At 39.6% G+C, this 25,717-nt stretch overlaps 1 protein-coding gene across 1 annotated transcript in view; it reads left to right on the top strand.

The window, feature by feature from the left end:
- The first annotated feature begins 22,964 nt into the window (after nucleotides 1–22,964).
- TBCA (tubulin folding cofactor A) overlaps nucleotides 22,965–25,717 on the top strand; it is a 77,322-nt gene continuing 74,569 nt past the window's right edge. Inside the window, exon 1 of the mRNA XM_042941800.1 lies at nucleotides 22,965–23,141. Within this exon, the coding sequence (XP_042797734.1) occupies nucleotides 23,089–23,141 (53 nt within the window). The 5' untranslated portion in view covers nucleotides 22,965–23,088. The remainder of the gene's footprint in view (nucleotides 23,142–25,717) is intronic.

The following is a 25,717-nucleotide window of genomic DNA, read 5'->3' as shown; positions in this document are numbered from 1 at the left end:
AGGGAGCATAGCTTTTAATCTATCTGTTGCTCTTTTCACAGTAGATTACATTTTATCACTGGCTGCTTTTCAGATTTTGTTTGCTTGTATTTGATCTTTTGGATTCTGCATTCACATGGTCCTTGGCCTGGATATACTATATTTACTCGCTAGCTCTTTGATGCTTTTGAATACATTGTCCACAGGGTTAATTTGTTTTCCGTGGGAATGTCTGTCTGGGAACTTTGACTGTCATGATACCAGAAAAAAACATGTTTAATAACACAAAATTAGAAATTATGGCCCAACAGTAACTATTGATGAGATAAAATGATACATCCTTCCTTCCAATGGAAGGCTATACAGCCATTTGACTCATCTTTTTAAAGGGAAAAATATGTCATAAGAGTATAATATCTTAGGTTCCCGGGTGGCTCAGTCAGTTAAGCATCCAACTCTTGTTTTCGGCTCAGGTCATGATCTCACAGTTCATGAGTTCAACCCCCACATCAGGATCTGTGCTGACAGTGCAGAGTCTGCTTGGGATTCTCTCAGTCTCTGCCCTTCCCACTCTCTCTTTTTCTCTCTCTCAAAATAAATAAACTTAAAAAAAAAAAAAGAACATAATGTCTTGATATAATCAAAGCAAGATGAAAGGCATGGATGGAACTTTTTGTTTTGGGAGCTTCCTGTGTGTTAAGTACTGTCCCAGGAGTATTTATATGGATTATTGCTTTAATCCATATAACAGCCCATGACATAGGGATTATTGTTTATCTTCTAAAGAGGAAAGGCTCTGAAGGGTTTAACAACTTACAGACAAAACTATAACTAAATATATATATTCACTATCTGAAAAAAATACTAAGGGAAGGCTGGCTTCTGCCAGGAGCCAGGAAAAAGAGAGAGAGAGTAAGCTTTGGGGGGGGCTCTGTCTGGCTCTACACAAGTGATAAGGATACAAACTGATGTGAGGTCTGATCAGTTTTCCCAGGGCATCTCTGTAATGGGATCAAGACAATTATAGAGCCATGGAGTGCATCCATCTAGCTTCCCATTCTCACTCCATGACAATCAACTACCTTCTGACTGTCATATTTTCCTGTAGATGAAAAGATGTGTGTACCAGTTTAACCATCTAGGCAGTGGTATTTCTCACTATAAATCAATACTTTGGCTTTAGAGTTTATTCATGGGTCCCTTGTAAGTTGAATCATGTGACCCAGTTCCTTTGAGCTCTGTCAGTTCCTGGTGCTCTGACAAAGTTGAGCAACAAAGCTGAGGACAAAATCCTAGATCAAGAGGACCCTTCAAAGGAGAAGCCCCTCACCGGCGGCCAGCCAGCCTTTTGATCTGATATCTTCATTATGCTTAATTTAAGTGCAATTTGAATAAGCTGTTTAAATGTTATTTCAATTATTGTTTTTATCTCTCACATCCAAACCCACCTTACTATTCTCTACATTTTGATGCTGGTCTAGAATTCTAAAAATTACATTTCTATCTTGCCAGGGAGCCTGTAACGCTAGTGAAGGAAGAAGGGACTTGAGCCTTCCTGTGCTTCCAAAATATTTCCTGTTTCTGTAAGCATCGCATTACCGTCATTTCTTTATCCCAACAGCTTCAGTTTCTGTAACAGCAGCTTAATTCATTCTGCAGTTGTTTTCAAATTCATACTGCTCTCTCAGAGATACCTGTGTAAGCCCTCTTTTCAGAGGTCATCTTCCTCCTCTGAGTTCCTAAATGTTAATAATTCCAATTTCTTTCCTTTGTTCTCCGGTTCTAGGGGTGGGAAGTGCTTCTCGCAGTTGCTACCTCTGTGATGCCTCTTTTTGACCTTTCATTTACTTAGTTAACAACTTTATACCTAGATAATAATTATATTGTCACAATTCTAGTAACTGGCATGGTTTCTATTTCTTGACTGTACCTTGAACAGTATAGATACGTGTATGAGCTGCAATTTTCCTGCCTTTTCTTTTATTGAAATTGGCAAGAAGATATTTACTCATGTCTAAGAATCTGTATATGATTTGCAAAAAACAAAAACAAGATGAGTTCATATCAAACAATTTGTCAAAATAGGAAGAAAACTAGAAGAAATAAATGAACAATATATTTAGTGGCATATTTTGTAACTATTTGATTTTACCCCCATTCTCCATAACTGAGCAGTTGTTCCAAGTGCTCTTATATCTTTTTCTTAGTTTTGGAAGCCAATAAATCCCAGAATAACACCATTACAGTAAAACAAGCTGCATAGCCCAAAGATGGATTTACTGGAATGGTGTCAAATGATTGTTACCGTAGTATTGAGTGCTTACTTTAGGACTTTCTTAGAGCTGACATGTGGAAAGGTTATTATTTTGGCTTGAGGAGAGACTTAAAAGGATATCCTAGGGGAAAAGAGCATGGCTTAACAATTGCTTACTTCTGGGAGAGTCCTGGGGCTGCCGGGAGGGCAAAGGAAGAGCAACCCAGGGACATGTTTTGAACAGTTTGTAGTCAAAATTGTCTCCAAGATAAGAAACAATTTAGCTGGTATGTCAAAGAAATAAGGCAGTCCTGAGGCTTAAACCAAATTTTGATTTAAAAATTATGGCTTTGTGTGATTATTCAGACTTAGATTTTTGAATATTGCTGAGGAACATCATGCTTTGGGTCTGTTTAGGATGCCCCAATTTGAAAAGGGAAGCTGCTTAAGTAGTACTGAATGGAGAACAAAGGCAAAAGAAATGTGGAAAAAAAATTTCTGTACAACTTACAGCCTTTTGACAAGTACTTACGACAAGCAGGGTGACCTTCCTCCAGGAACTCAACTGCCTCAATGTTAATACTTTGCTAGAGGCAAAAAGCAACCTGAGTCCTAGCTCCAGGATCCTGTAAGTCTTTTTTGACATATAAAAATCCCTTTGGAAACTTCCTTTGTCTCTAACCCCCCAGGATATATGTTAGCAATCATCCTCCAAACATGTGGCCCACTGATATACATCTGAAGAATCGCATGATTAAGGTTTTACTAGACAATATAAATAAACTTATCTTAGGGGCGCCTGGGTGGCTCAGTCGGTTAAGCGTCCGACTTCAGCTCAGGTCACGATCTCACGGTCCGTGAGTTCGAGCCCCGCGTCGGGCTCTGGGCCGATGGCCCAGAGCCTGGAGCCTGCTTCCAATTCTGTGTCTCCTTCTCTCTCTGCCCCTCCTCCATTCATGCTCTGTCTCTCTCTGTCTCAAAAATAAATAAATGTTAAAAAAAAAATTAAAAAGATAAACTTATCTTAAATAGCAGCTGGCCCCTCAAGGTCCTGAAAATCTTTCTTCCAAATCCTTTGGACTTGCGGTATTCCTAACCCCCTTTCAACCTAAAAGTATATAATCAGTCACTCCTTGCCATCCCAGTGTAACTCTTTCTGCCCAAGGGCCCAGTCCCCATGCTTTAATAAAACCACCTTTTTTGTACTGAAGATATCTCAAGAATTCTTTCTTGACCATTCGCTCCTGGACCTGGAACATCCCATCCCATCAGTACTACTCTACCAGATGATCACCTGCTTATGGCACAAATATACTTCATTTTCCCTGAAAGCTAGACCCTCCCTCCATCACAGGTCTAGGTTACACAGATGTACCTCAAGGCAGGAAATAATTATCTGTTTTTGCACTTCTGAGCTATGCCAAGCACCACCTATTTCAGAGAAATTGCCCCCTGCATCTTCTTGTATAAAGTGTTTCAACATTAATAACATATCAGAGCTGCCATATAGTCTTTTTGAGAACTATGATTACAAGGCATGCTATCTTCCCCACCACCCACATATTCCTCTTTTCCAAGCACCTTACCAAAGTTATTTGAATCAAATGACACTGTGTATCCAAAGCATTTAACTCTGGATCCCTTGCTGCAGTCTTAACATTACTAGCAGTAAAACCTCCATTCTAATCATTGTCTTGCGTCATTCACACAGCTCTCTTAATTATCCTCTTTTTTCAAATGTAAATTATTTCCCAAGAAAGCAGACTATTAGACATTATTTGCTGTGAATGATAATGTGATTCATATGGCCACTGTAACATAAAGATATATAAAATGATTATATGGTTGTAATACATTTGCATTTTGCTTAAAGTGGACCATAAATGTATGTTATATTCCCTAGAATGAATAAACACCCATACACAGACATGAAGAGATATAGCCCAAATGATAATAGATAAATTAAAATAAAATATTAAAGAATATTCAAATAATGAAAGGAAAACAGAAAAAGGAGAAAAGGAGAAACAAAAAATGAAGGGGACAAAAAGAAAGCAAGTAATAAAATAGTAATCCAGCCATATCAATAGTTACATTAAATGTAAATGGTCTAAACACACCAAATAAAGACAGAGATTTAGCAACCAAATAAGACCAAATATACGCTGTCTATAAGACACTTACTTCAAATATAATTAAAGTAAAAGGAGGGAGAAAGGTATACCATTCAAACACTCATCAAAAGAAATAGGGAGCGAATATACCAACATAAGACAAAGTAGAGTTCAGAGCATAGAAAATTGCCAAGGATAAAGGGAGACATTGCAGGTTAATAAAAGAGTTAATTCACCAAAAAGATATATAGTCTTAAATGTGAATACACCTAAGAACAGAGCTTCATAACTACCATGCAGTTATGGTAAAATACTTCAACATTCTTCTCTTTGTAATAGATAGAACTAACAGAAGGAATTCAATAAGGATATACAAAATTGGCTAATACCATCAAGTCCCTGGATCTAACTGACACTTTTAGAATATGTCATTCAGCAATACAAGAATACACATTTTTTTTGCAAGTGTACAAGGCACTTTCACCAAGATAGACCATACTCTGGGCCATAACATATACCTTAACACATTTAAAGTAATTGAAATTATACTAAGTATGTTTTCCAGCATAAGAGAATTAAATTAGAAATCAAGAACAGAAATATATCTAGAAAATCCCCCAATAACACACTTGTAAATAATCTACATGCCAAAGAAGAAGTCTCAAGGGAAATTAGAAAATATTTTGAAGTGGGTGAAAATAAAAATGCAACAAAATTTGTGAGATGGAGCTAAATTAGTGCTTAGATGGAAATTTATAGCACTTATAAATGCTCATATTAGAAAATGCTCATGTTAAGGTTGATGTATGGAATTGTTGAATGACTATATTGTACTCCTGGAGCCAATATAACACTGTATGTTAACTAATTTGAATTAAAATAAAACTTAAAAAAATAAAGTTAATCATTTTCCTAAAAAAGAAAGAAAATGCTCATGTTAGGAAAAATGCTCGTATTCTCATGTTAAAAATGCTCATATTAGAAACAAAAGAAAGGTTTCAAACCAATAATCTGAACTTCTCCCTTATCAACCTGTAAAAGAAGAGCAAATTAGATGCAAAGCAAATGAATAAATGAGTTTAGCAGGGTCATAGCATATAAAGCCAATATGTAAAGATAAGAGCAGAACTCAATTATATTAAAAATAGGAAAAAAAGAAAACAATAAAGATCAATGAAACCAAAAGCTAGCTCTTTGAAAAGGTTGAAAAAATTGGTAAACATATAGCCAGACTGAAGTATAAAAAAAGAACAGACATTGAAAACACATATTCAAACACATACTTGTACATGAATATTTGTATCTGCACATTCATAACAGCCAAAAGGAGAAACAACCTAATGTTAATTAGCTGATGAATGGATAAACAAAATGTGGTGCATTTATACAGTGGACTATTTTTCAGCCTTAAAAAGGAACCAAATACTAATACATGTTACAACATGGATGAGCCTTGAAACATTATGACAAGAGAAAGAAATTATCAAAAGATCATATATTTTATAATTTCATTTGTATAAATTATCTAGAATAGGTAAATCCACATATAGAGTGAGACTACTGGTTGCCAGAGGCTTAATGGGTGCAGGGTTTCCTTGTGGAGTGTTGAAAATGTCTTTAAATTAGAGGAGATTATGATTGCACAGCGTTATAAATATATTAAATGGCACTGAATTGTATACTTTAAGGTAATTAATGGTTAATTTTATGTTCTGTGTGTTTTACCTCAATTTAAAAGAGAGAGAGGACGCAATTTACCAATATCAGGAAGAAAAGGATGGACACTGCAGACCCTATAGGAATTAAAAGGATGGTAAAGGAATACCACAGACAGTACTATATCCACAATTCAACAACTTGGATGAAATAGAAAAATTCCTTGAAAAACACAAACTACCAAATGTGAGAAGAATTTGGTAACTTGAATAGTTCTATACCCAGTAAAGAAAGTGAATTTACAGTTAAAAACTTTCCGACAACAACAAAAAATTCTAGGCTCAGATGGTTTCATTGGTGAATTCTACCTAACATTTAGGTAGGAAAGTTTCTACTTAATTTTAGTTTCATTTCTACTTATTTTTTTCCAGAAAATAGGAGAGGAGGCAACAGCTATTTTAGGGGACTGGAATTATCCATTACCAAAAGCAGAAAAAGGTAAGACAATAAAAGAAAGCTGCAGACCAATATCCCTCAACACCATGTTAGAAAATAAAATCTAGGAATATAAAAAAGGATAATACATCATGACCAAGTGATATTAATTCCAGGAGTGCAAGGCTGATTCAATAAGTTGAAAATCAATCAATGTAATTCACCATATGAACATAGTGAAGTGGAAAATCCACATGATGATCTCAATAGCTGCAAAAAATGAAAAAGAATTTGACAAAATTCAACATTCGTTGATGATCAAAACTCTCAGAAAACTAGGAATAGGAAGGAATTTCTTTAACTTGATAAAACCATCTGCAAAATAGCTACATCTTAGTCAGTGGTTTAAAAAAAAAACCCTGCATGCTAAGATAAAAAATAAGGGCAGGAGGTAGAAAAGAAGATACAAACTGTCTCTTTTTGCAAATGACATGACTGTCCATGTAGAAAACCCCATGGAATCTCCAAAAAAAAAAAAAAAAAAAAGGTTCTAAATGAGGTTAGCAAGATTATAGGACACAAGACCAATATATAAAAATTCAATTGGTTTCTATATGTTTGCCAATGAACAATTAGGAATCAGAATCTTTTTAATTTATGATAACACACACACAAAAGGAAATACTTAGCTATAAATCCTACAAAATATGGGCAGGATTTATATGCTAAAAACTATAAAATATAAATGAAGGCAATGGAGATATATGTTGAATCCATGAATTCTAAGACTCAATATTGCTTTGTCAATTTGTCTCAAATTTATCTATAGATTTTATATAATCCCAATCAAATTCCCAGCAGGAATTTTTGTAGATAATGACAAGCAAATCCTAAATTTAGGAAAAAAGCCCCTGAGTTCAAATGGCCAAAACAATTTTGAAAAAGAACAGCAAAGGATTCATAGTATCTAATTTCAAGACTTAACCCTGACACCTGAGTGGCTCAGTTGGTTAAGAGTCTAACTCTTGATTTTGGCTCAGGTCATGATCTCCCAGGTGGAAAGTTCAAGCCCTACATCAGGCTCTGTGCTGGCAGCTGGCAGCTTGCTTAGGATTCTCTCTCTCTCTCTGCCCCTCCTCTGCTCATGCTTTCTCTCAAAATAAAGTAAATAAACATGAAAAAAAAAAAAAAAAGAGCGCCTGGGTGACTCAGTCGGTTAAGCGAGCAACTTGGACTCAGGTCATGATCTCATGGTTCGTGAGTTCAAGCCTTACCTCGGGCTCTGTGCTGACAGTGTGGAGCCTGGAGTCTGCTTTGAATTCTGTCTCCCTCTCTCTCTGCCCCTCCCCCACTCATGTCTCTCTCTCTTTCTCTCTCTCTCTCTCAAAAATAAACACATTTAAAAAATTTTAAAAAGACTTACTACTAAGCTGAAATCGTCAAGAAAGTATGGTAATTGGCAAAGACCTGTAGTTAACAAGGCATGCAAATTTCCTCCAATCTACTTACCTCTCTCCCAAGTGTATATTGAAGCAAGTGGAATCAGTGATATATTTTCTATTCCAAAGCAGGCCTGTGGCAGAGACTTCTACTTGTCCCTAAATATTTACTCTTTCTTCTTCTTAGTAAAAGAAACCCTATTAATGGGACACATGGCCGCCCAACTGGAGACTACTTTTTTCCTCCTCTCTTGTAAATAAGTGTGGCCATCTAACCAAATTCCGGCCAATAGGATTTGAATAGAAGTGTTTCAGTTATTTCCAGTTGGTGCCCTTAAAAGGACATGGAATGTAAGGCTGGCATGGGAGCCATCTCTGAGCACACAGGAAAGAGCAACATCCTACAGCATGCATGGAAGAACTCAGAAGGTGTCTAGGCTTCTGGAACCTAATAGAGCAGAGCAAACCTACCGTCTCTTTTATTTATGCCACTGTTATTCAATCTCTGTTAAACAACTGAAACAATATTTTAACAAAAACAGGGAACCAGTATTCTTCTTCTCACCTCCCAAATCTAGAAAAATTTAAAGAACTCAGGACATTGCTATCCCTAACTGCCCCAGGTCTTCTCACCTTGATCACATCTTTTTGACCTATTTCACCCCCAACCAATTTTCACCCTTAACACTTTCCTTTTCTCAACCCCTACTTCTGCTCTCTTTCAGCTCAGAGCTTTATATTAAATTCATTATGCTGTTGTTCTTGACTCATTTTTGTCTTTGTAGCCTTATACCTGTTTCCAATTAGTTTCACAGGGGCACAGTGGGTGTTCAGCATAAGCAGGTTGCAACAGCCATTGGCAGCTAGGAGTTTATTTATTTACTCTAAAGCTTCCTTTTCTCCTTTTGAATATTTCACAAAATATTCATCCAGCCTGCTGTGGTTATCATTTTGTAATCAAGAAGTGCATTATGGTCTAGAAAGACAGTGTGTCTTTTTTTTTTGGACAGACGGTGTGTCTGAATGCTCTTCCCCACTACTTTTTATTCCTGTTAGAATAGTTAAAACATAGTTGCTTGATTTGTGTGATATTCAATCAAACTTCACCACCACTTACAAAGTAGTGTGTGTAAAATCTTTCTTTCATCTTTACTTGTGGAAATTAACTTTTATCAAGCAAGGAAGGCAAATTTTACCATGTGTATATGACTTAAATTATGTTCCAGTTTTTACTTGTAGGTACTAATTTTTTTAATAGGAATTAATATTTCCTTTTTTTTAAATGTTCATTTATTTTTTGAGGGAGAGAGACAGAACATGAGCAGGGGAGGGACAGAGAGAAACACGGACACACAGAATCTGAAGCAGGCTCCAGGCTCTGAGCTGTCCGTCCAGAGCCGGATGCAGGACTGGAACTCACAAACTGCAAGATCATGACCTGAGCCGAAGTCAGATGCTTAACCAACTGAGCCACCCAGGCGCCCTGATAGGAGTTAATATTTCATTCCAAGTATATTCTCTAATGATTTGGTGAAGATAAATTCTCATTTTTAATTTTATTTTATCTTGTTATTTATTTATTAAGATTTTATTTTTAAGTAATCTCTACATCCAACATGGGGCTAGAACTCACAACCCCAAGATCAAGAGTCACATCCTCCACCGACTGAGCCAGCCAGGTGCCCCATTTTGTTTTTTAAGATTTTATTTTTTTAATTAGTCTCTATACCCAACATGGGGTTCAAACTCACAACCCCAAGATTGAGAGTTGCATGTGCTACCAAATGAGCCAACCAGGTGCCCCCATTTTTTTGAATAAATAATTGAACATGCTAATAAACAATTTCCTGCAATTTTTTTTTATTTTCATCTTTGTTTTCCTTTAACTCTTAGGAATTTCCCTACATGAATTTTCTTTTGTTCTACTGAAAGAAAAGTATAGGCTGCATTAAGATGCATTATTTAAAAAATTTTTTTAATGTTTATTTATTTTTGAGAGACAGAACACAAGCAGAGGAGGGCAGAGAGAGAGGAACATGCAGAATCTGAAGCAGGCTCCAGGCTCTAAGCTGTCAGCATAGAGCCTGACGTGGAGATCAAACTAATGAACGATGAGATCATGACCTGAGCCAAAGTCGGACACTTAACCATCAAGGCTGCCCAGGTGCCCCTAAGATGTGCTATTTTGTTTGTTTGTTTGTTTGTTTGTTTATTTATTTTAATATTTATTTGTTTTTGAGAGAGAAACAGGGCATGAGCAGGGAGGGGCAGAGAGAGAGGGAAACACAGAATCTGAAGCAGGCCCAATGTGGGGCTGGAACTCACAAACTATAAGATCATGACTTGAGCCAAAGTCTGACGCTTAACCAACTGAGCTACCAAGGCGTCCCAAGATGCACTATTTTAAATATTGCTATAAATATTTTTTAATGTACAATATATCCATCAGAGTGATAAAAATTCACTTACATAGCTTCTGCTATATTTGGAAATAATAATAATCATTTATTGAGCATTTACTACATTTTAAGAATTATATCTTTATTCACACTTTTGCATTTTATCATTCCATAAGTCTTTCAGAAGGAAAATGAAAAAATTAATTGTTTTTCCAGAGTTACATACAATCCTAGCATTAAATCCAATAGGAAAAATTTACATAGAATATATTAAATGTATTTATTTAAAGGACATTTTAATATTGCAAATTACCAATAATAGATTTAATATGTGAGGATTCTTTTCATTTACTGTTTGCAGAAGATCAATCCTGATCTTCTTGATACAATGATACAATGATACTGATTGATACAATGATACAATCCTGATACAATGATATTTGTATCAATTATAACCTTCCTTTATAGGTAAGTGGTGGTTTCTATTAGAATTCTTTGCAAGTTCATTGAAAAAAATAAATTTGCTCCACAATTTATCAAGTTTTATTAATTATCATTAATTCTTATTTATTAAATTTATTATTTTACTGAAGAGCATCAATTCTGGGATTTTTTTTTTTTTTTTTGCCTACATGAGTAAGGATAATAATAATAGTTACCATTTATTGAGTACTTACAATGTGCCACACATTGTGCTAGCTCCTTGATATACATTGTCTTGTATAATTTTCACAACAACCACAACCCTGTGTGACAGATATTTTATCTCCACTTTGCAGTTGAGGAAACGGAGTGTCAGAGGGAATTAGTGAATTACTCAAATTTATCCAGTAAGAACCTGTCTTAGCCAAGGCCTGAATCCCTACTTTTAATCATTTCTGGAGCATTGCTGCATGGCTGAACGCCAAAACATTTGAGTAGAGAGTGGGGAAAAACAAGAGTGGGGAAAAAACCAGTCATTAATTACGTATACTTGCCGTCATGGAGATCTCCAGTTGTACTGAATCCAACTGTATTGAATTCCATTACTGTGATTTCTTATGTGGCCAAAAAAACAAGGAAAATCGGTTGAGTTCTTTCAGCTCTTAAGTTTCCAAATCATTTGGAAGCATGTAAATTTTATATGAAAAGAATTCTTAAAAATCTCAATTATATGATTAAATGGCAATCATACCCACCCGTGCATGTTCAAAAAATATGGTAATAAGGGAAGGAAAATAATTGTGGTAATAATTAAATGACAATACAGTAATTAAATATTAGAGTAGTAATGTTGGAATTGGAAGTTGTGGAAGTTTAAATGAAATTTCTCTCTTCAATTAAGAGTAATATCTTTATATTATTTTAAAATATTAGAGAAAAATCTATTTCAAAAAGACTTTCTTCCCCTTGGCAGATGATAGCTTAATTTTTTTTATGTTAGGTTTAAAACCATAAAGAATTCCCTAAACCTTAAGTAATTTACTGTAATAGGTAAGAAACTCTGTTGGAAGATAATTTTTAAAAAATTTTTTTAATATTTATTTATTCTTGAGAGAAAGAGAGTGCAAGCTGGGGAGGGGCAGAGAGAGAGGGAGACACAGAATCCAAAGCATGCTCCAGGCTGCAGGCTCTGAGCTGTCAGCACAGAGCCTGACTCAAACTCACGAACTGCAAGATCATGACCTGAGTCAAAGTCAGACCGACTGACTCAGTTAACCGACTGAGCCACCCAGACGCCCCAGTTGGAAGATAATTTGTAAAAGAAGCAAGTAATTTAAATTCAAAAACCTATATGAATGAATCACAAAGTGAACCAGTATTTAGAATATTCTTTTTATAATCTAGAAACTGTAATCTGTTGTCCAAAAATCCTTATGCCTTTCATGTTACATTTCGTATTGTTATCAAAAAAGAATATATAATGACAACTGAAAATATTTCACACCTAGGGAAGATATCTTATTGAAAGGAATAAAGAGTCATAGATAGGATAAAAATAAAATAATCATAAATATTTTGGTGATAGTTTCAAATAAAATAGTCATAGAGCTCATGATAAACACATAAAAAGATTTTATCCATAGCATGAAATCCAAAAACACCTTTCAGGTCTCTCTTGATTGACCCTGAATAAAAGTCTTACTTCAGGTGACAAAAAAAGGTCCATTAATGTTGCTCATGCATTTCAACATAAAAATGGAATGGAATCATTGACTACAGGTAGAAATGTGCAAAACTACTCAAGATAAATATGCTGCTTTAAGGCTACACATTCACTCCACTTTTGTCTGCCAGCTTGATTTTTGAATTGGGCACTCATGGATAAAAGGTATGTGATCTGAAAAAATAGTGTGTGTCTTTTAAAAGTCAGTGTCATGTAATGTCGTTCCTTTTGGCAAAATTTATGTTACACGGTATTAGACTATGGCCTAGCTAATGTAACATGATGCATTAAAAACTGCACATCATGATTGCAATATGTGTCAGAACAATGAATTGTTATATCAGATACCTGTTCAGCTGTAAATAGGGCCCTCTCTAAGTCACTGACAAAAGCATTATATTCTCTTGATGCCTGTATAGAATTTCTATTGTCTAAAACATGTAGCCATCCAACATCCATACTCTGTGACCTGTAGCCATTTAAGTTGCATGTTTAGTACACGCATACAATGAGAACACAACATGTTATGAAAGCCACAGTTGGAGATATTTTTGTTTTCATAGACATATTGCAGGGATCCAATGATTATATCTTCCCCTTTCCCCAACAGACATATACATGAAGTCCCAATCGATTCTGTATCAGTTAGAAAAATCCTTTGGACTGCTAGTAATAGAAACCTCATAAAGAGTAGCTTGAATACCTAAGGATTTGTTTTATCCTTATTCATATTTATCACATGAATAGACGTAGACAGCTGATTGTTTTGGTTTTGATTTGGGTTTTGAAACAGCAGCTCAGTAGTGTCAGGATGGTGTCTCTGAAATTTTGCCTTTCCTTATGATTGAAAGATGGATATTTTAATTTCAGTTATTCCATCTACTTTCCTGGAAGAAGTGGGAAGGGGGCAGATAACAGACTTTATCCCTTTTATCTAGAAATCCAAATCATGTGCAGCAACCACCTACATATTTCCACTTATCTGTAATTGCCCAGAACTGTGCACCTAGAGACCTCTAGCCACAAGGGAGGTTGAGAAAATAGGCCCTACAATGGAAGCAGGTAAGGAAGAAGGATTTGGGGAATGATGTTGGATAAACCAGTTAATAGTGTCTATTATAGATGCCACTGTTTTTTTTTTTATTTTTTTTACTTTACAAGTGTATTTATTTTAAGAGAGAGAGCACAGGGGGAGGGGCAGAGAGAGGGAGAGAATCCCAAGCAAGCTTGTGCTGTCAGCACAGAGCCCGATGCAGAGCTTGATCTCACAAACCATGAGATCATGACCTGAACCAAAATCAAGAGTCAGAGGCTTAACCAACCGAGCCACCCAGGTGCCCCACTACTAACAGTTTATGAATATAGCAGGAAGTATAGTATGGGGAGGGCTTTAAACAGAGATGAATTAATATAGTAAAAAATTTGATATTGACCTCTACCTCACACCATATACAAATATGAATTCTAGTGGAATGTGGATCTAAATGTGAAAGGTTAAAACAATAGTCTATAATAAAACATAAGATAATATCTTCATGACCTTGTGTGTAGGCAAAGATTTTTTAAATAGGATACAAAGAACACTCACTATAAAGGGGGAAATGTTATAACTAGATTGCTAAAATCTAAGTGTAAAGTTGAGAACTTCTGTTCATTGAATATACCACTCAAAGAGTGAAAAAGCAGGCCACAGTGTTATGTTGTTTCCAGTTTCTTGCCATTATAAATAATCCTACCTGAACATTCTTGTGCATGTCTTTTAGGAAACCTATGTAAGCATTTGTACCTGATACTTGCAGAACAATTTGTGAGTTACAGGACATGCATATGTTCAGCATATGTGTGTTCTGTAAAATCATCTTGGGTAGGCTCCATTTTTGGTGAGCTGCAGCCAGACTCCACAAGTTCCTAAGAAGTCATGTGCTCAGTCAGAAGTGATGTGACTAATGTCCTGGCTGATGCTCTTGGGTTAGTAGAAACATGGTTTGGCAGAGAAAAGAAGACTGGGCCACAGGTGACATCAGCCGATAGTATATTCGTTTCCCATTGCTGCTGTAACAAATAACGCAAACTTAGTGGCTTAAAACAACACCCCTAGAGAATGCCCTAAGTTTTAGACACTTTGTTCCCTGCATCTACTGTGAAGTCATAACCCTAGCTCCTCATGGTATTTAGGATCAATTCCCACTACCAGGATAGCAAATTCTCTGTCTCTGTCTCTGTCTCTCTCTCTCTTTCTCTCTCTCTCTCTCTTTCCTGTCTGGTAGTCCACTCACATAAGGAGCCCAAAGCAATAGCATAGTAGTATCCGATAGAAGGCATAGCTTTAAAGTCAGTGGAATTCTTGTTATTTCCTATAGTGGAAGTATTCTCCATGGAACTAGGACCTTGAATCTAACAGAGCCTAAGGTGGCATGGCAATAAGAACAAATACCACAAGTAGGTTACTAGATGTGATGGTAAAAGATGCCTATCCTATTTCCACCACTTGGTTTCTTGGTTCCATTCCATGTATTCTTTGCGTTGAGGTATGCAATGTCAGCTCTTTGTTCCATGCATATATCATATCCTGGGGAATGGTGCCCCAACCATACAGTGTACTGTCCCCAAGTTGTCACATTAGCTGAGTCTTTCATGTGGTATTCTATCATTCTGTGAAACTGGTTGCTTCTAGGTGATGAGGCATTTGGTAAGACCAGGGGATTCTGTGGTTTCATTGTTATACTTCTTTTGATCTCAGGCAGTGTTGAATGTAATACCCTGTCAATAAGCCAATCCCCGTCTACAACAGATGTCAATTATGGTAAGGATAAATCAGTGCCTGTGTCAGTTTAGATCCTTCAAGAAGCAGAAGCCAAGATAGGATTAGACAGGCAAGAATCTATTGAAGGAAACACCTGTAAAGAACATGAAGGGAGGGAGCAGAGTAAGCTGGGAAAAACTTTACACTGCAACACAGGGCTGGTCTGACATCTATGAAAAGGAGAGAGGAAAGATTGGATAGAAAGAACTTTAGGGGTTCCTGAGTGGCTCAGTTGGTTAAGCATCCAACTTTGGCTCAGGTCATGATCTTACAGTTCATGAGTTCCAGCCCTGCACTGTCAGCACAGAGCCTGCTTGGGATCCTCTGTCTCCCTGTCTCTCTGCCTCTCTCTCTCTCTCTCTCTCTCTCTCTTTTGCAAAAATAATAAAAAAACATTTTAAAAAAGAAATAAATTTTTTTTTAGAAAGAGCTTTAGACTTCCGTGAAGTTCTTATAAAGTCTTCCCAGGTTAATAGGAAGTTCCTGAGTAAAGGTTCCCATTAGAGGAACGCCACATTGGACAGGAATCATTTGGCTCTAATACCACTGCTGTGCTCAGTAATTTTCTGGGAGAGAAGCATGTCCTTGGTGTGAATACATGAATCCAAAGGCATAGAAGCTGAAGGCTGACATTTAACTATGCTCCACACAGAGGTTTCTCTTAAAAGGTAAACCTGAGGGACGCCTGGGTGGCTCAGTCAGTTAAGTGTTCGACCTTGGCTCAGGTCATGATCTTGCGGTTTGTGGGTTTAAGCCCCACGTTGGGCTCTGTGCTGACAGCTCATAGCCTGGACCCTGCTTTGGATTCTGTATCTCCCTCTCTCTCTGCCCCTCCCTCCCTTGGACTCTGTCTCTCTGTCTCTGTCTCTGTCTCACTCTCTAAAATAAATAAGCATTAAAACTTTTTTAAAAAAAGGTAGACCTGAGTGGTATATTCTCATGGTTGCCACAGTGGACACTCCTGGGAGAAAGGCATCCTATGTAACCAAGCTCTCAACCAGATAGTCTTCTCCTGGAATAGTGCCATTTCAAGGGCTCAGTATTGGTCTCTACTGCTGGCAGGTTAGACATTCAGTAATGGCAGCAGCTAGGTCAGGCTTGATGAAAGGAAGCCCATACGTAGGCTCTGCATTAGTTATCTCTTGCTGCGTAACAAATTACCCCAAAAGTTAGTGGCTTACAACAACAAACATTATCTCACAGTTTCTATAGGGCAGGAATTAGTACAGTTTAGCTGAGTGCCTCTGCCTTAAGCTGTTTTAAGAGATAGCAGTCAGTCTGTAGACTGAGATTGCAGTCTCGTCTGGAGGCTCAGTTCCTCTTCCAAGCTCACTTACGTGGTTGTTGGCAAGCCTCAGTCACTCATCCCGTGGCCTTCTCCACAGGGCTGCCTTACGACTTGGCAACTGGCTATCTACATTGTGAATGACCAAAGAGAAACCAAGAAAGGGCACACAAGGTGGCAGCCCTTTTTATAATCTAATGTCAGAGGTGACATTCCATCACTTCTGCCATATTCTATTTGTTGGAGTTGAATCAATAAATCCATGTTCACAGACAGCAGATTACGCAAGGACAGGACTGCCCGGAGGCACGAATCCTTAGTGGTCATCTGAGAGGCTGCCTACCACAGCCTCCATCTCTGCTACACAGGCTACTCTGCTCATGGACTTGCACTGTGGTGGCTGAATAGACAAGCTGTTTGGCATCCATAGGACAAGTCATTTTGTCAGTTTGGTTAGTGACTATTTCCACAGTGGTCAATGCTCTTTGGTGGGCATTAACACGAGACACAAAATCACAAGCTTTTTGTGTACTCCTGGTGTCTTTCCCATATTTCTTTTTCTTTTTCTGCCAAATTTGTTTCTTTCAGGCCTCTGACCAACCAGTCAAGCCATTCATCACTGCCCAGGAATCCATACCTCAGGGCACTTCCTATCTATATAAAGCCACTGACCAAGTATTCCATTAGTAGCTTTGCAGCAGGGGGAAGACTTCTCTTTTCAGGTGTCCTCTAGGGCAACCTCTAAGTGGGCTGTTGTGCAGCAACTGTCCCTATACAGTTAACATCAACTTACTGTACCGACCCATCTGTGGATGAGATCCAAATTTTCCTTCTCCATTAGAAGACTTTGGTCAAAGGGAATCCCCAGGGAGGCCATAGAGGTGGCAAAACTAACAGAGTTGGATGTCCTACAAATTTACCTAGCACTTCTATGACCAGCTCGGGCTCAATCCCTGGTGTACCATTTTTGCACAGTGGATTAATATTATTTTTAATTTTTTTGAGAGAGAGAGCAGGGGAGAGGGACAGAGGGAGAGACAGAGAGAGAGAATCTTAAGCAGGCTCCAGAGTCAGCATGGAGCCCAATGTGGGCTTGGTCCCATATCCCTGGGATCATGGACCTGAGCCGAAATCGGGAGTCAGACACTCAACTGACTAAGCCACTCAGGCGCCCCCCAATGGATACCCATTAAGCCCACTCATAGTGACTCTGATAATGCTCCTCTGATAATTGGTGGCTTTGGCCCTATAGTTTCTTGGTGTCACATTATCAATTCTAAGTCTCTACTAGGGCCCAGCGTGTTTCTGGAGTTGTCTTTCAAAAGGTGAGTACTTCTCTACCACTATAGGCATGGCCTATGTGCTGCTCTCCTCTTGGGGTTTACCAGAGACTCCAACCACAATCCTTATCCACCAGATACATCAGCATCATTAGAACTGCTGAGTCATATGGCCTGAATAGCAGGGGAGCTTGTACTGCAGCCCAAACTGGATGCAGAACCTACTCTTGCTCTGTGCCCCATTCAAAGCTGGCAGTGTTCTGATTCCCTTGATTAATCTGTCAGAATAGTATTCCCAAATGCAGCATATTACTACCCCATTTATTTGGAAAGTGATTCTGAAGGCCAGGAGTGAACAATGGATAAATGAAACAGGGCAAGAAAAAAAATGTGGGCGCCTTGGTGGCTCAGTTGTTAAGTATCTGACTTGGGCTCAGGTCATGATCTCATGTTTTGTGAGTTCGACTCCCACATGGGGTGAGCTGGAGTCCCTCTTTGGGTGAACCTCAACTCCCTCTCTCTCTCTCTCTCTCTGTCTCTGCCTCTTGCTCACTTACACCCTCTCTGTCTCTCTTGCCAAAAGAAAAAAAGAAAAAGCAAGCATGGATTATTGAGTTCATCAAGTGCTACAGGTGACTGGTATTTGATTCCATGGGACCATCTGAAGCGTTTTATGAAATGTGTCTACTGCCTGGAGAACTGAAGATGGGAGCATTTGATCCACAGGCTCCTGTACCACTGAAATATTGGCTTCTGTACACATGTGAACTGAGAAGTTTCCCAGGCCTGTCTGCTGTCTCTGTGGGGCTCATGGCCTAGGCCTGAAGCAAGGCACTTCCAGGTTGTAGTCATTCAATGCTGGTCAAAGTCTGAGGGTCACTGGGTGCCACTGCAGTGGCTCCAGTTAGAGGGAGGGCCACGAAAATCTGAAAAACTGTACAAGTAACAGAGAAGAAAGCAGATCTAGGTCTCTTCAGAAGAGGTGCAATTCCTAATGATGAAGGAAACATTTCAAGTCTTTCATGCACCCAGAGGTAATTATCAGAGACATTTCACAAAAAATATATTTTTATCAACAGTGTTTCTTTATTTATCTCCCCAGGGATGGCTTCTCCAGTTGGCCACCTGGTTTTATTCAACAGAAGTACAGCATCAGAGCAATTGCGTTCAGCACTATATCAGTCTCACTGCATGCAGGTTGTCTCAGAGTTCCAGGAAGGTAAAGACATGACCAGTCTTTGTTTTTGTCAAAATTAGAAATCGATCTCAATTCCATATTTGATTTTTCTTTAACTCAGAAAAGATTTACTATGCCTCTCCAAACACCTAGCCATTAAGTTTGATGCTGGGGGCACTAAGATGAATATAATGTGGTAACAAATCTTGAGGAGCTTGGAGTCAATTGGGAGAGAATAGCATGAAGTGATGGTGAGACTGAGCTTATAGCTCTGTAAGCTCTGGGGAAAACAACTTGTTATTTATAAGGGAATCTGCAGTGTTCTTTTTTTTTTTTTTAATGTTTATTTATTTAATCTGACACAGAGAGAGAGAGTGGGGGGAGAGGCAGAGAGAGAAAAGAGAGAATCCCAAGCAGGCTCCATGCTGCCAGCGCAGAGCCTGATATAGGGCTCCATCTCCTAAACGGTGAGATCATGACCTGAGCCAAAATCAAGAGCCAGACACTCAACTGACTGAGCCACGCAGGTGCCCCTTAGCAGTGTTCTTTAGTAAAAATATTACTGCAATTCTTCAAGAGTAGCAATGGAAGAATTGCCACTCAGGGAGGAGAAAACTACACTTTCCCCTTGTTCTGAAAGATTCCCCCAAGTCCTGGGGATCTTTTCAGCCCTCAATCTCAAATGTTCATACATGTATCCCTTACAGAGTCGTGCTACAGATTCATTCCCATAGTTCATCTAAGTCCCAGGCTGGAAAATTTTAAAAAGACTCAAAGTTTAGGAATAATAAAACAAAAGGGTGCCAAACAGTGAGAAATACAGGTTACATAATTTGTATTTCAAATGCCCTAGGGCTTGTCTCTGCCTTGGTCCTGCAGGGCTCCTGTGGTTAGTACTCTGTTACACTAACAAGAAGTGACCTGTCAGTCTACTTCCTCAAAGTCCAGACCCAAAGGAGCAAGGCCCAGAGAAAAATGGTGTATGTGTGAGGGAGGGGATGTTTCAGATTATTTTAGCAGTCCATTCTGGAATGGGCAAGTTCCCTGACATACTGTTAAATGGGAAAAAAGTTTTAAAGCAGCATTTATTCATTCAAGAAATATTTATTGAGTACCAACTGCGTGCCAGGCATTGCTATTTGTTGGGATATAGTGATGAATAAGTGGAACATGGGTCCTATTTATAGGGAGTTGACAGTCAAACATGAATTATGTGTGATCTCATGAATTGACATTTCTATAGTCAAATGAATATGCATCCTACTGTGTTCTTCGTTTCCTATTTAGGACCTCTTTCCCAGATGACTGATCTATTTAATGAACGCTTTTTATGGTGCTTAATAATTACCAGCACTCTCCTCAGCAATTTACAAATATTAACTTATTTAAGTTTTATAGCAACCTGATGAGGTGGGTATTATTATCACCCACATTTTACAGAGGAAAAAACTGGGACGTAGAGAGATTAGTAACTTGTCCAATTTTGCAAAATAAGTAAGAAATAGAGCTAGGATGTGACCTTAGACAGTCTGGCCCAGTTCATGCTCTTTACCACGACTGTCAACTCCTGACACTGGGAACACTTTCACCTGATTCCCAATCCTTAAGGGTGGGACCAAACTCCATGATCTTAATCCATAGCTTCAAGTGTACGATATAGTACAGACAGACACAGATAAACACACACTGTCCTTGAAAGCCTGGATACACACAGCAGCAGCAGCAGCAGAGGTCTTTGCGTTATATTAATTACTGGTTTACAGTAAAGTCACAGATACAAAATCATTAAAACAAAGAAAAAAAAGGACAAAAGGGTAGAGATAGAGTTGGGGGTTGGAAAAGATAGGAGGTGTTTACACCAGAAAACCTAGGCTGAGGGGAACTCCTGCAAATCAGCACAAAACCAAGGCAAAAGAGAGATTATGAAGACTTACATTGGCTTTTATTGCCTGAATGAAGATCCTTGACAGTAGCAAGAGCCCTAGGTGCATAATCTTTTGGTTTGTGGGTTCAGCTGCTGCTGTTTCTTTGCCTTAAAGGACCTCCCAGTACCTTTATACTAATGATCTACTGGATTTCTAACTGTACTATTTTGCTTTGGTGATTCTGTTGGTTTTTTGTTTTTGTTTTTTTTTTTTGAACCTCTTTCCCCACCCCTCCCCCCAGTATTTCATAGTTTTGCTGTGTCACTTGAAATTGTATTTCAGTGTGCCAGCCGGTCAGATGATAGTATTTATTGCATTTAGCATCCACTGTGTATAGAACCCAGGTCGAGGTAGAGGAGGAGGATTTACTGAAGGATTTATTTATTTGCGTCTAAAGATACTTTAAGGGTGCCTGGGTGGCTGAGTCAGTTAAGCATCCAACTTCCACTCAGGTCACGATCTCACGGTTCGTGGGTTCCAGCCCTGAGTCAGGCTCTGTGCTGACAGCTCAGAGTCTGGAGCCTGCTTCTGATTTTGTGTCTCCCTCGCTCTCTGCCCCTCCCCCACTCACGTACGCTCTCTCTCTAAAATAAACATTAAAAAAAAATTTTAAATACTTTTAATCCAACTAGGAGAGTAAGCACACCTTCATGAAGTACTCAAACAATAGGGTTTTTGTTTGTTTGTTTGTTTGTTTGTTTTTGAGACAGCGACAGAGAAAGAGTGTGTGCAAATAGGGGAGATGGGCAGAGGAGGAGGAGGAGGAGGAGGAGGAGGAGGAGGAGGAGAGAGAGAGAGAGAGAGAGAGAGAATCTTAAGCAGGCTCCATGCTCAGCACAGAGCCTGATGTAGGGCTCAATCTCACGACCCTGGCATCATGATCTGAGACAAAATGAAGAGGCAGACGCTCAGCTGATTGAGCCACCCAGGCATCCCTCAAACAATCGTTTTGTTAAAGAAATACACCAAAAATAAAATATAATATTGGGTGATTCAAATGCATTCAGGCAGCATTGAGCAGGCAGGGGTCAGTGATGGTAGACTTTCTCCAGAAGGTGGGATTTGATCTTGGATTTAATCTAAGGGTCTTGGGCTAGCAAGGTGGAAGAGTATTCCAGAGCTAGCCAGAAAAGCCAGAATGAGGAAATAAAGTGTAGGGAACAGAAAAGACCATCAGGTAGATGTCTTTGAAGGATGATACCAAGAAATAAGAAAACAAAGGAGGCTTTGCCCTGCATTCCTTGGGAGACTCCATCAGAAAGAGGCCGACTGGAGGTGCACTTCATTTTATGCAACAGACATGTTATTTGTAAGTATAAAACAAGAGTCAAAAGTTGTTAAGCATCCACTATGCGTCAGGTACTGAGATTTAATCTGAGTATCTACCCTGTAAAGTGGGCATTATTACCATTTTGCATACAAGGCAATGGGGCTCAGCAGCGAGATTAAGTGGCCTATGTGCCCCGTGTCATCTATTATACGGTGGAACCTCCAAAGTCACTTGGTTTGTCTGACCACGAAGCTCGAGCTTTTGTATGCCACACACATTTTTGTAAGTTGAATATTTAAGATACACAAGTGATGATTATTTGATAAGTTCTACAGCCATTGCCTCTGTGAGGTACATACCTACAAACATGTTTTGCAAAGATCTGACGTAGAGGGCCAAGATTTTCTCGACTGCGTGCATGACAGTAGTTTATTTCATTAAACATACATTACCCCATTTGACACAAGATAATGACACCGAAAATATCTTTAATATAATTTTTAGGTCATTCCATACATTAAACGTATAGTTTCGCAAAGCAATGTCTACCTGGGGAGATACTGAAGTTTCCCACAACGCCCAGGCTGTGGACACCGGGAAAAGTGTAACTTGTGTCCAAACTAAAAGAAGGACTGTTCACACACTAAAAGGAAGGCTGTCCGAGCCAGACGAGAGCAGGGGAGGGCGGGTTCCACGAGGGGGAAAGTGGGTGGAGGCGGGTGACAGCAGGTAAGAGGAGTGACCTGCCCGGGCCCGCTACCCCCCGACCCCGCCCCTCGGTGTAGCCCGGGGGCAGGGCCGCGCCGGAGTCTGCGCATGCGCGCCAGGCCGCGTCCACTACGCCGATACTACCGCCTCCTCCGCGCCGTCTTCCTCCACGGTTACGCCGGCTCTCCACCCCTCCTTCCCGCGGCGCTCGAGGGATCATGGCCGATCCTCGCGTGAGACAGATCAAGATCAAAACCGGCGTAGTGAAGCGGTAAGGGGCCGCAAGCGGCGCACACGTCAGCGCCTCCTCTCCTTCGCCTCATGGCGGCCCGAGAGGCCGGGCGGAGCGCAGGCCTGAGGCGGGCTCCCGGCTCCAGGCCTCACCTGGGGCTCCGCGGCCGGCGGGGCCGGGGCCGGGGCCGGGGCCAGGACGCGGCGGGGACGCGTCAGTGCCAGAGCCCCCGAGCCGGGACACGCCCCTCCCCCTGCCTTTCTCCTCAAGAACCGAACCGTTGGGCGACTAGGGTCGGCGCGGACCCGCCCCTCGGGAGCCCGCGGTGGGGGAGCCCTGGGAGCGGCCGCGAGGGGGGTGGAGGGGCGGCGCCCCGCAGCCGGAGGGGGCGCCGGTTTGGGTCTCCGCGCGGGTCTCCCTGCCCAAGTTGACTGGAGGGAGGCGGATTCAGTCCATTGCCTGCCCTCAGGTGGACACGCAGGCCCCTTCTGAAGTTTAGAGGGGACGCCGAGAGCCCAGCCCTCATCAAGAAATGAGGCCTTGTTGGGGCCCTGTGACCAGGAGAGGCGGGACTCGGAGCCTCTGAGAACTGGGACATGAACTTCCAGTACAGTCCTCAAACTTCTGCGGCCTGACTCTCCCCCGTCGGCTTCCCCGAAGCTCGCCCGGAGCCTGTGGATGCTGTTTAAGTAACTAGCCTGGGCAGGGCAGGCCAGTCCTGTAATTGGCCGTAGCGCTGAGTGCTGTTAGACCCTTCAGTGCTTCTTAGACCTTCACGGTTCAGACCCAGGGACACCAGACTTTTTGATGAGGCATTCCCAGAGAAAAGATAAACAGCCCGCTGAAGTAGCAGCTTATTTTGCAGCAGAAACAAACGTCTACTCCTAGCCTTCTGGCTTCTTGCTCTTTGCCCACTTCTCCTCCCTTTGTTATTGCCACCAGAGGAAGGGCAAGGCAAAAGGAAGGATAAATTCACTTAAATAGGTGCATTGCCTCTGAGGCTTAGCACAGTTTTGCACTGTATTTTCCTAGAAGCTTTACTGTCAAGGCAGTAAGAAGGTAGTATGAGTAGTAGTTAAATGCACAGCCTTTTCTTAGGTGAGACAGCTTGGGTTCAGATCTGGATTCTGCCATTTATTACCTATTGTTGAATACATTACGTTGCACCGTGCCTCGGTTTCCTCATCTGTAAAATGGAGTTAGTACCCACACCTGCTGTGCTGTTCTAACACAGCATGTGGCAAGTAGCCAGTGGCTGGTAAATGTTAACTAATAGTATTGTGTGTGTTCCTGTTTGAGAAGTGAGAAGCTGAGGTTTAGTGAAGTTAAAATGGAAAAACTAAATTTGTGCTACTTAATGGCAAAACAGGGAAACAGAACAGGGAAAAGTTTCCGATCTACAACTAAAGCTACAATGCTCTAAAACAGTATTTTTTTAAATGTGTGAAATAGGAGGAGAACTGACATGTATAATTGAAAGTGTAAATAATTTGCACTATCACTCACCTTCCATTGTTCATTTTTGCCAGATTTGTTAGGTCGTTTTAGTAAATCTATTTGGCAGAATTACCAGGGTATAATGGAGAGTTCTTTAGGCCAAGAGTCACGAGAAATGATTCCTAGAGGTAGTTTTCGGTTAATTACCTATATCGCCTTGTCATTTCTTATCCTAATGATCCATACTAGTTTGTAAAGTTAGTTCAAGTAGTTATATGCTTATAATACATACTCTAGAGAAAATACACCCATTTAGATAATAAAATCAGTTTTTAGGCTCTCAAAAATTGCCAAATACTTAAGAAAACTGCTTGGAAATAAGGTTTGGTTTTCAGTTTATTTCACTAGTAGAGCATTATCAAACTTTAATTTTGATTCCTTGTACTTCAGTACAAAAAATTTATCATTTTTGTGGAACTCCTTCATAATTTACTTTTTACTTAAAATGTACATATTTACTCAGATTGTTTATAAATTAACGGAAATGTCTATCATGCATTTTTTTCCCATGGATTTTCTAATGAGCTACCCTTTCCTACTGAAAGGAGATATGTTCTTTTAAAAAAACCTGTAACTTCTGATTGTTCATTACTCGTATTTTACCTTGGTAGACAACCATCTAAATCCATAAATGTTGTTCCTGATCTCTCTTTTGTTATTTTTTTGCCAGAAAATTATTTTTCTGTGACTCTTTCCATCTTTTGTCTTAGCGTTCTACTTTTTAAATTCTACATTTTACTTCAGTAAAGAAAAAAGTAGATAATCCAGATACAGCAACATATTAATAATTGGTGGCTGAATGATCATGAGCTTCTTTATGTTCTTCTCTATGTATATTTAAATTTTTCGTAAGGGGTGCCTGGGTGCTCGGTTGGTTAAGTGTCCAACTCTTAATTTTAGCTCAGGTTGTGATCTCATGATTTGTGAGTTCAAGCCCTGCATTGGGCTCCGTGCTGACAGTGCAGAGCCTGCTTGGCATTCTCTCTCACTCCCTCTCTCTGTCCATTCCCTGCTTGCATGCTCTGCTTGCTGTCAAAGTAAATAAACTTAAAAAAAAAAGTCTTAAGAGGTATGCATTTCTCTCTTTAAATTTAGTTTCAAAGACTTGATTAGTTTCA

This window comes from Panthera leo, chromosome A1 (genome assembly GCF_018350215.1).
Source record: "Panthera leo isolate Ple1 chromosome A1, P.leo_Ple1_pat1.1, whole genome shotgun sequence".
NCBI lineage: Eukaryota > Metazoa > Chordata > Mammalia > Carnivora > Felidae > Panthera > Panthera leo.
The sequence above is the reverse complement of the archived record's forward strand: the minus strand, read 5'-3'. Positions and strand labels throughout refer to the sequence as shown.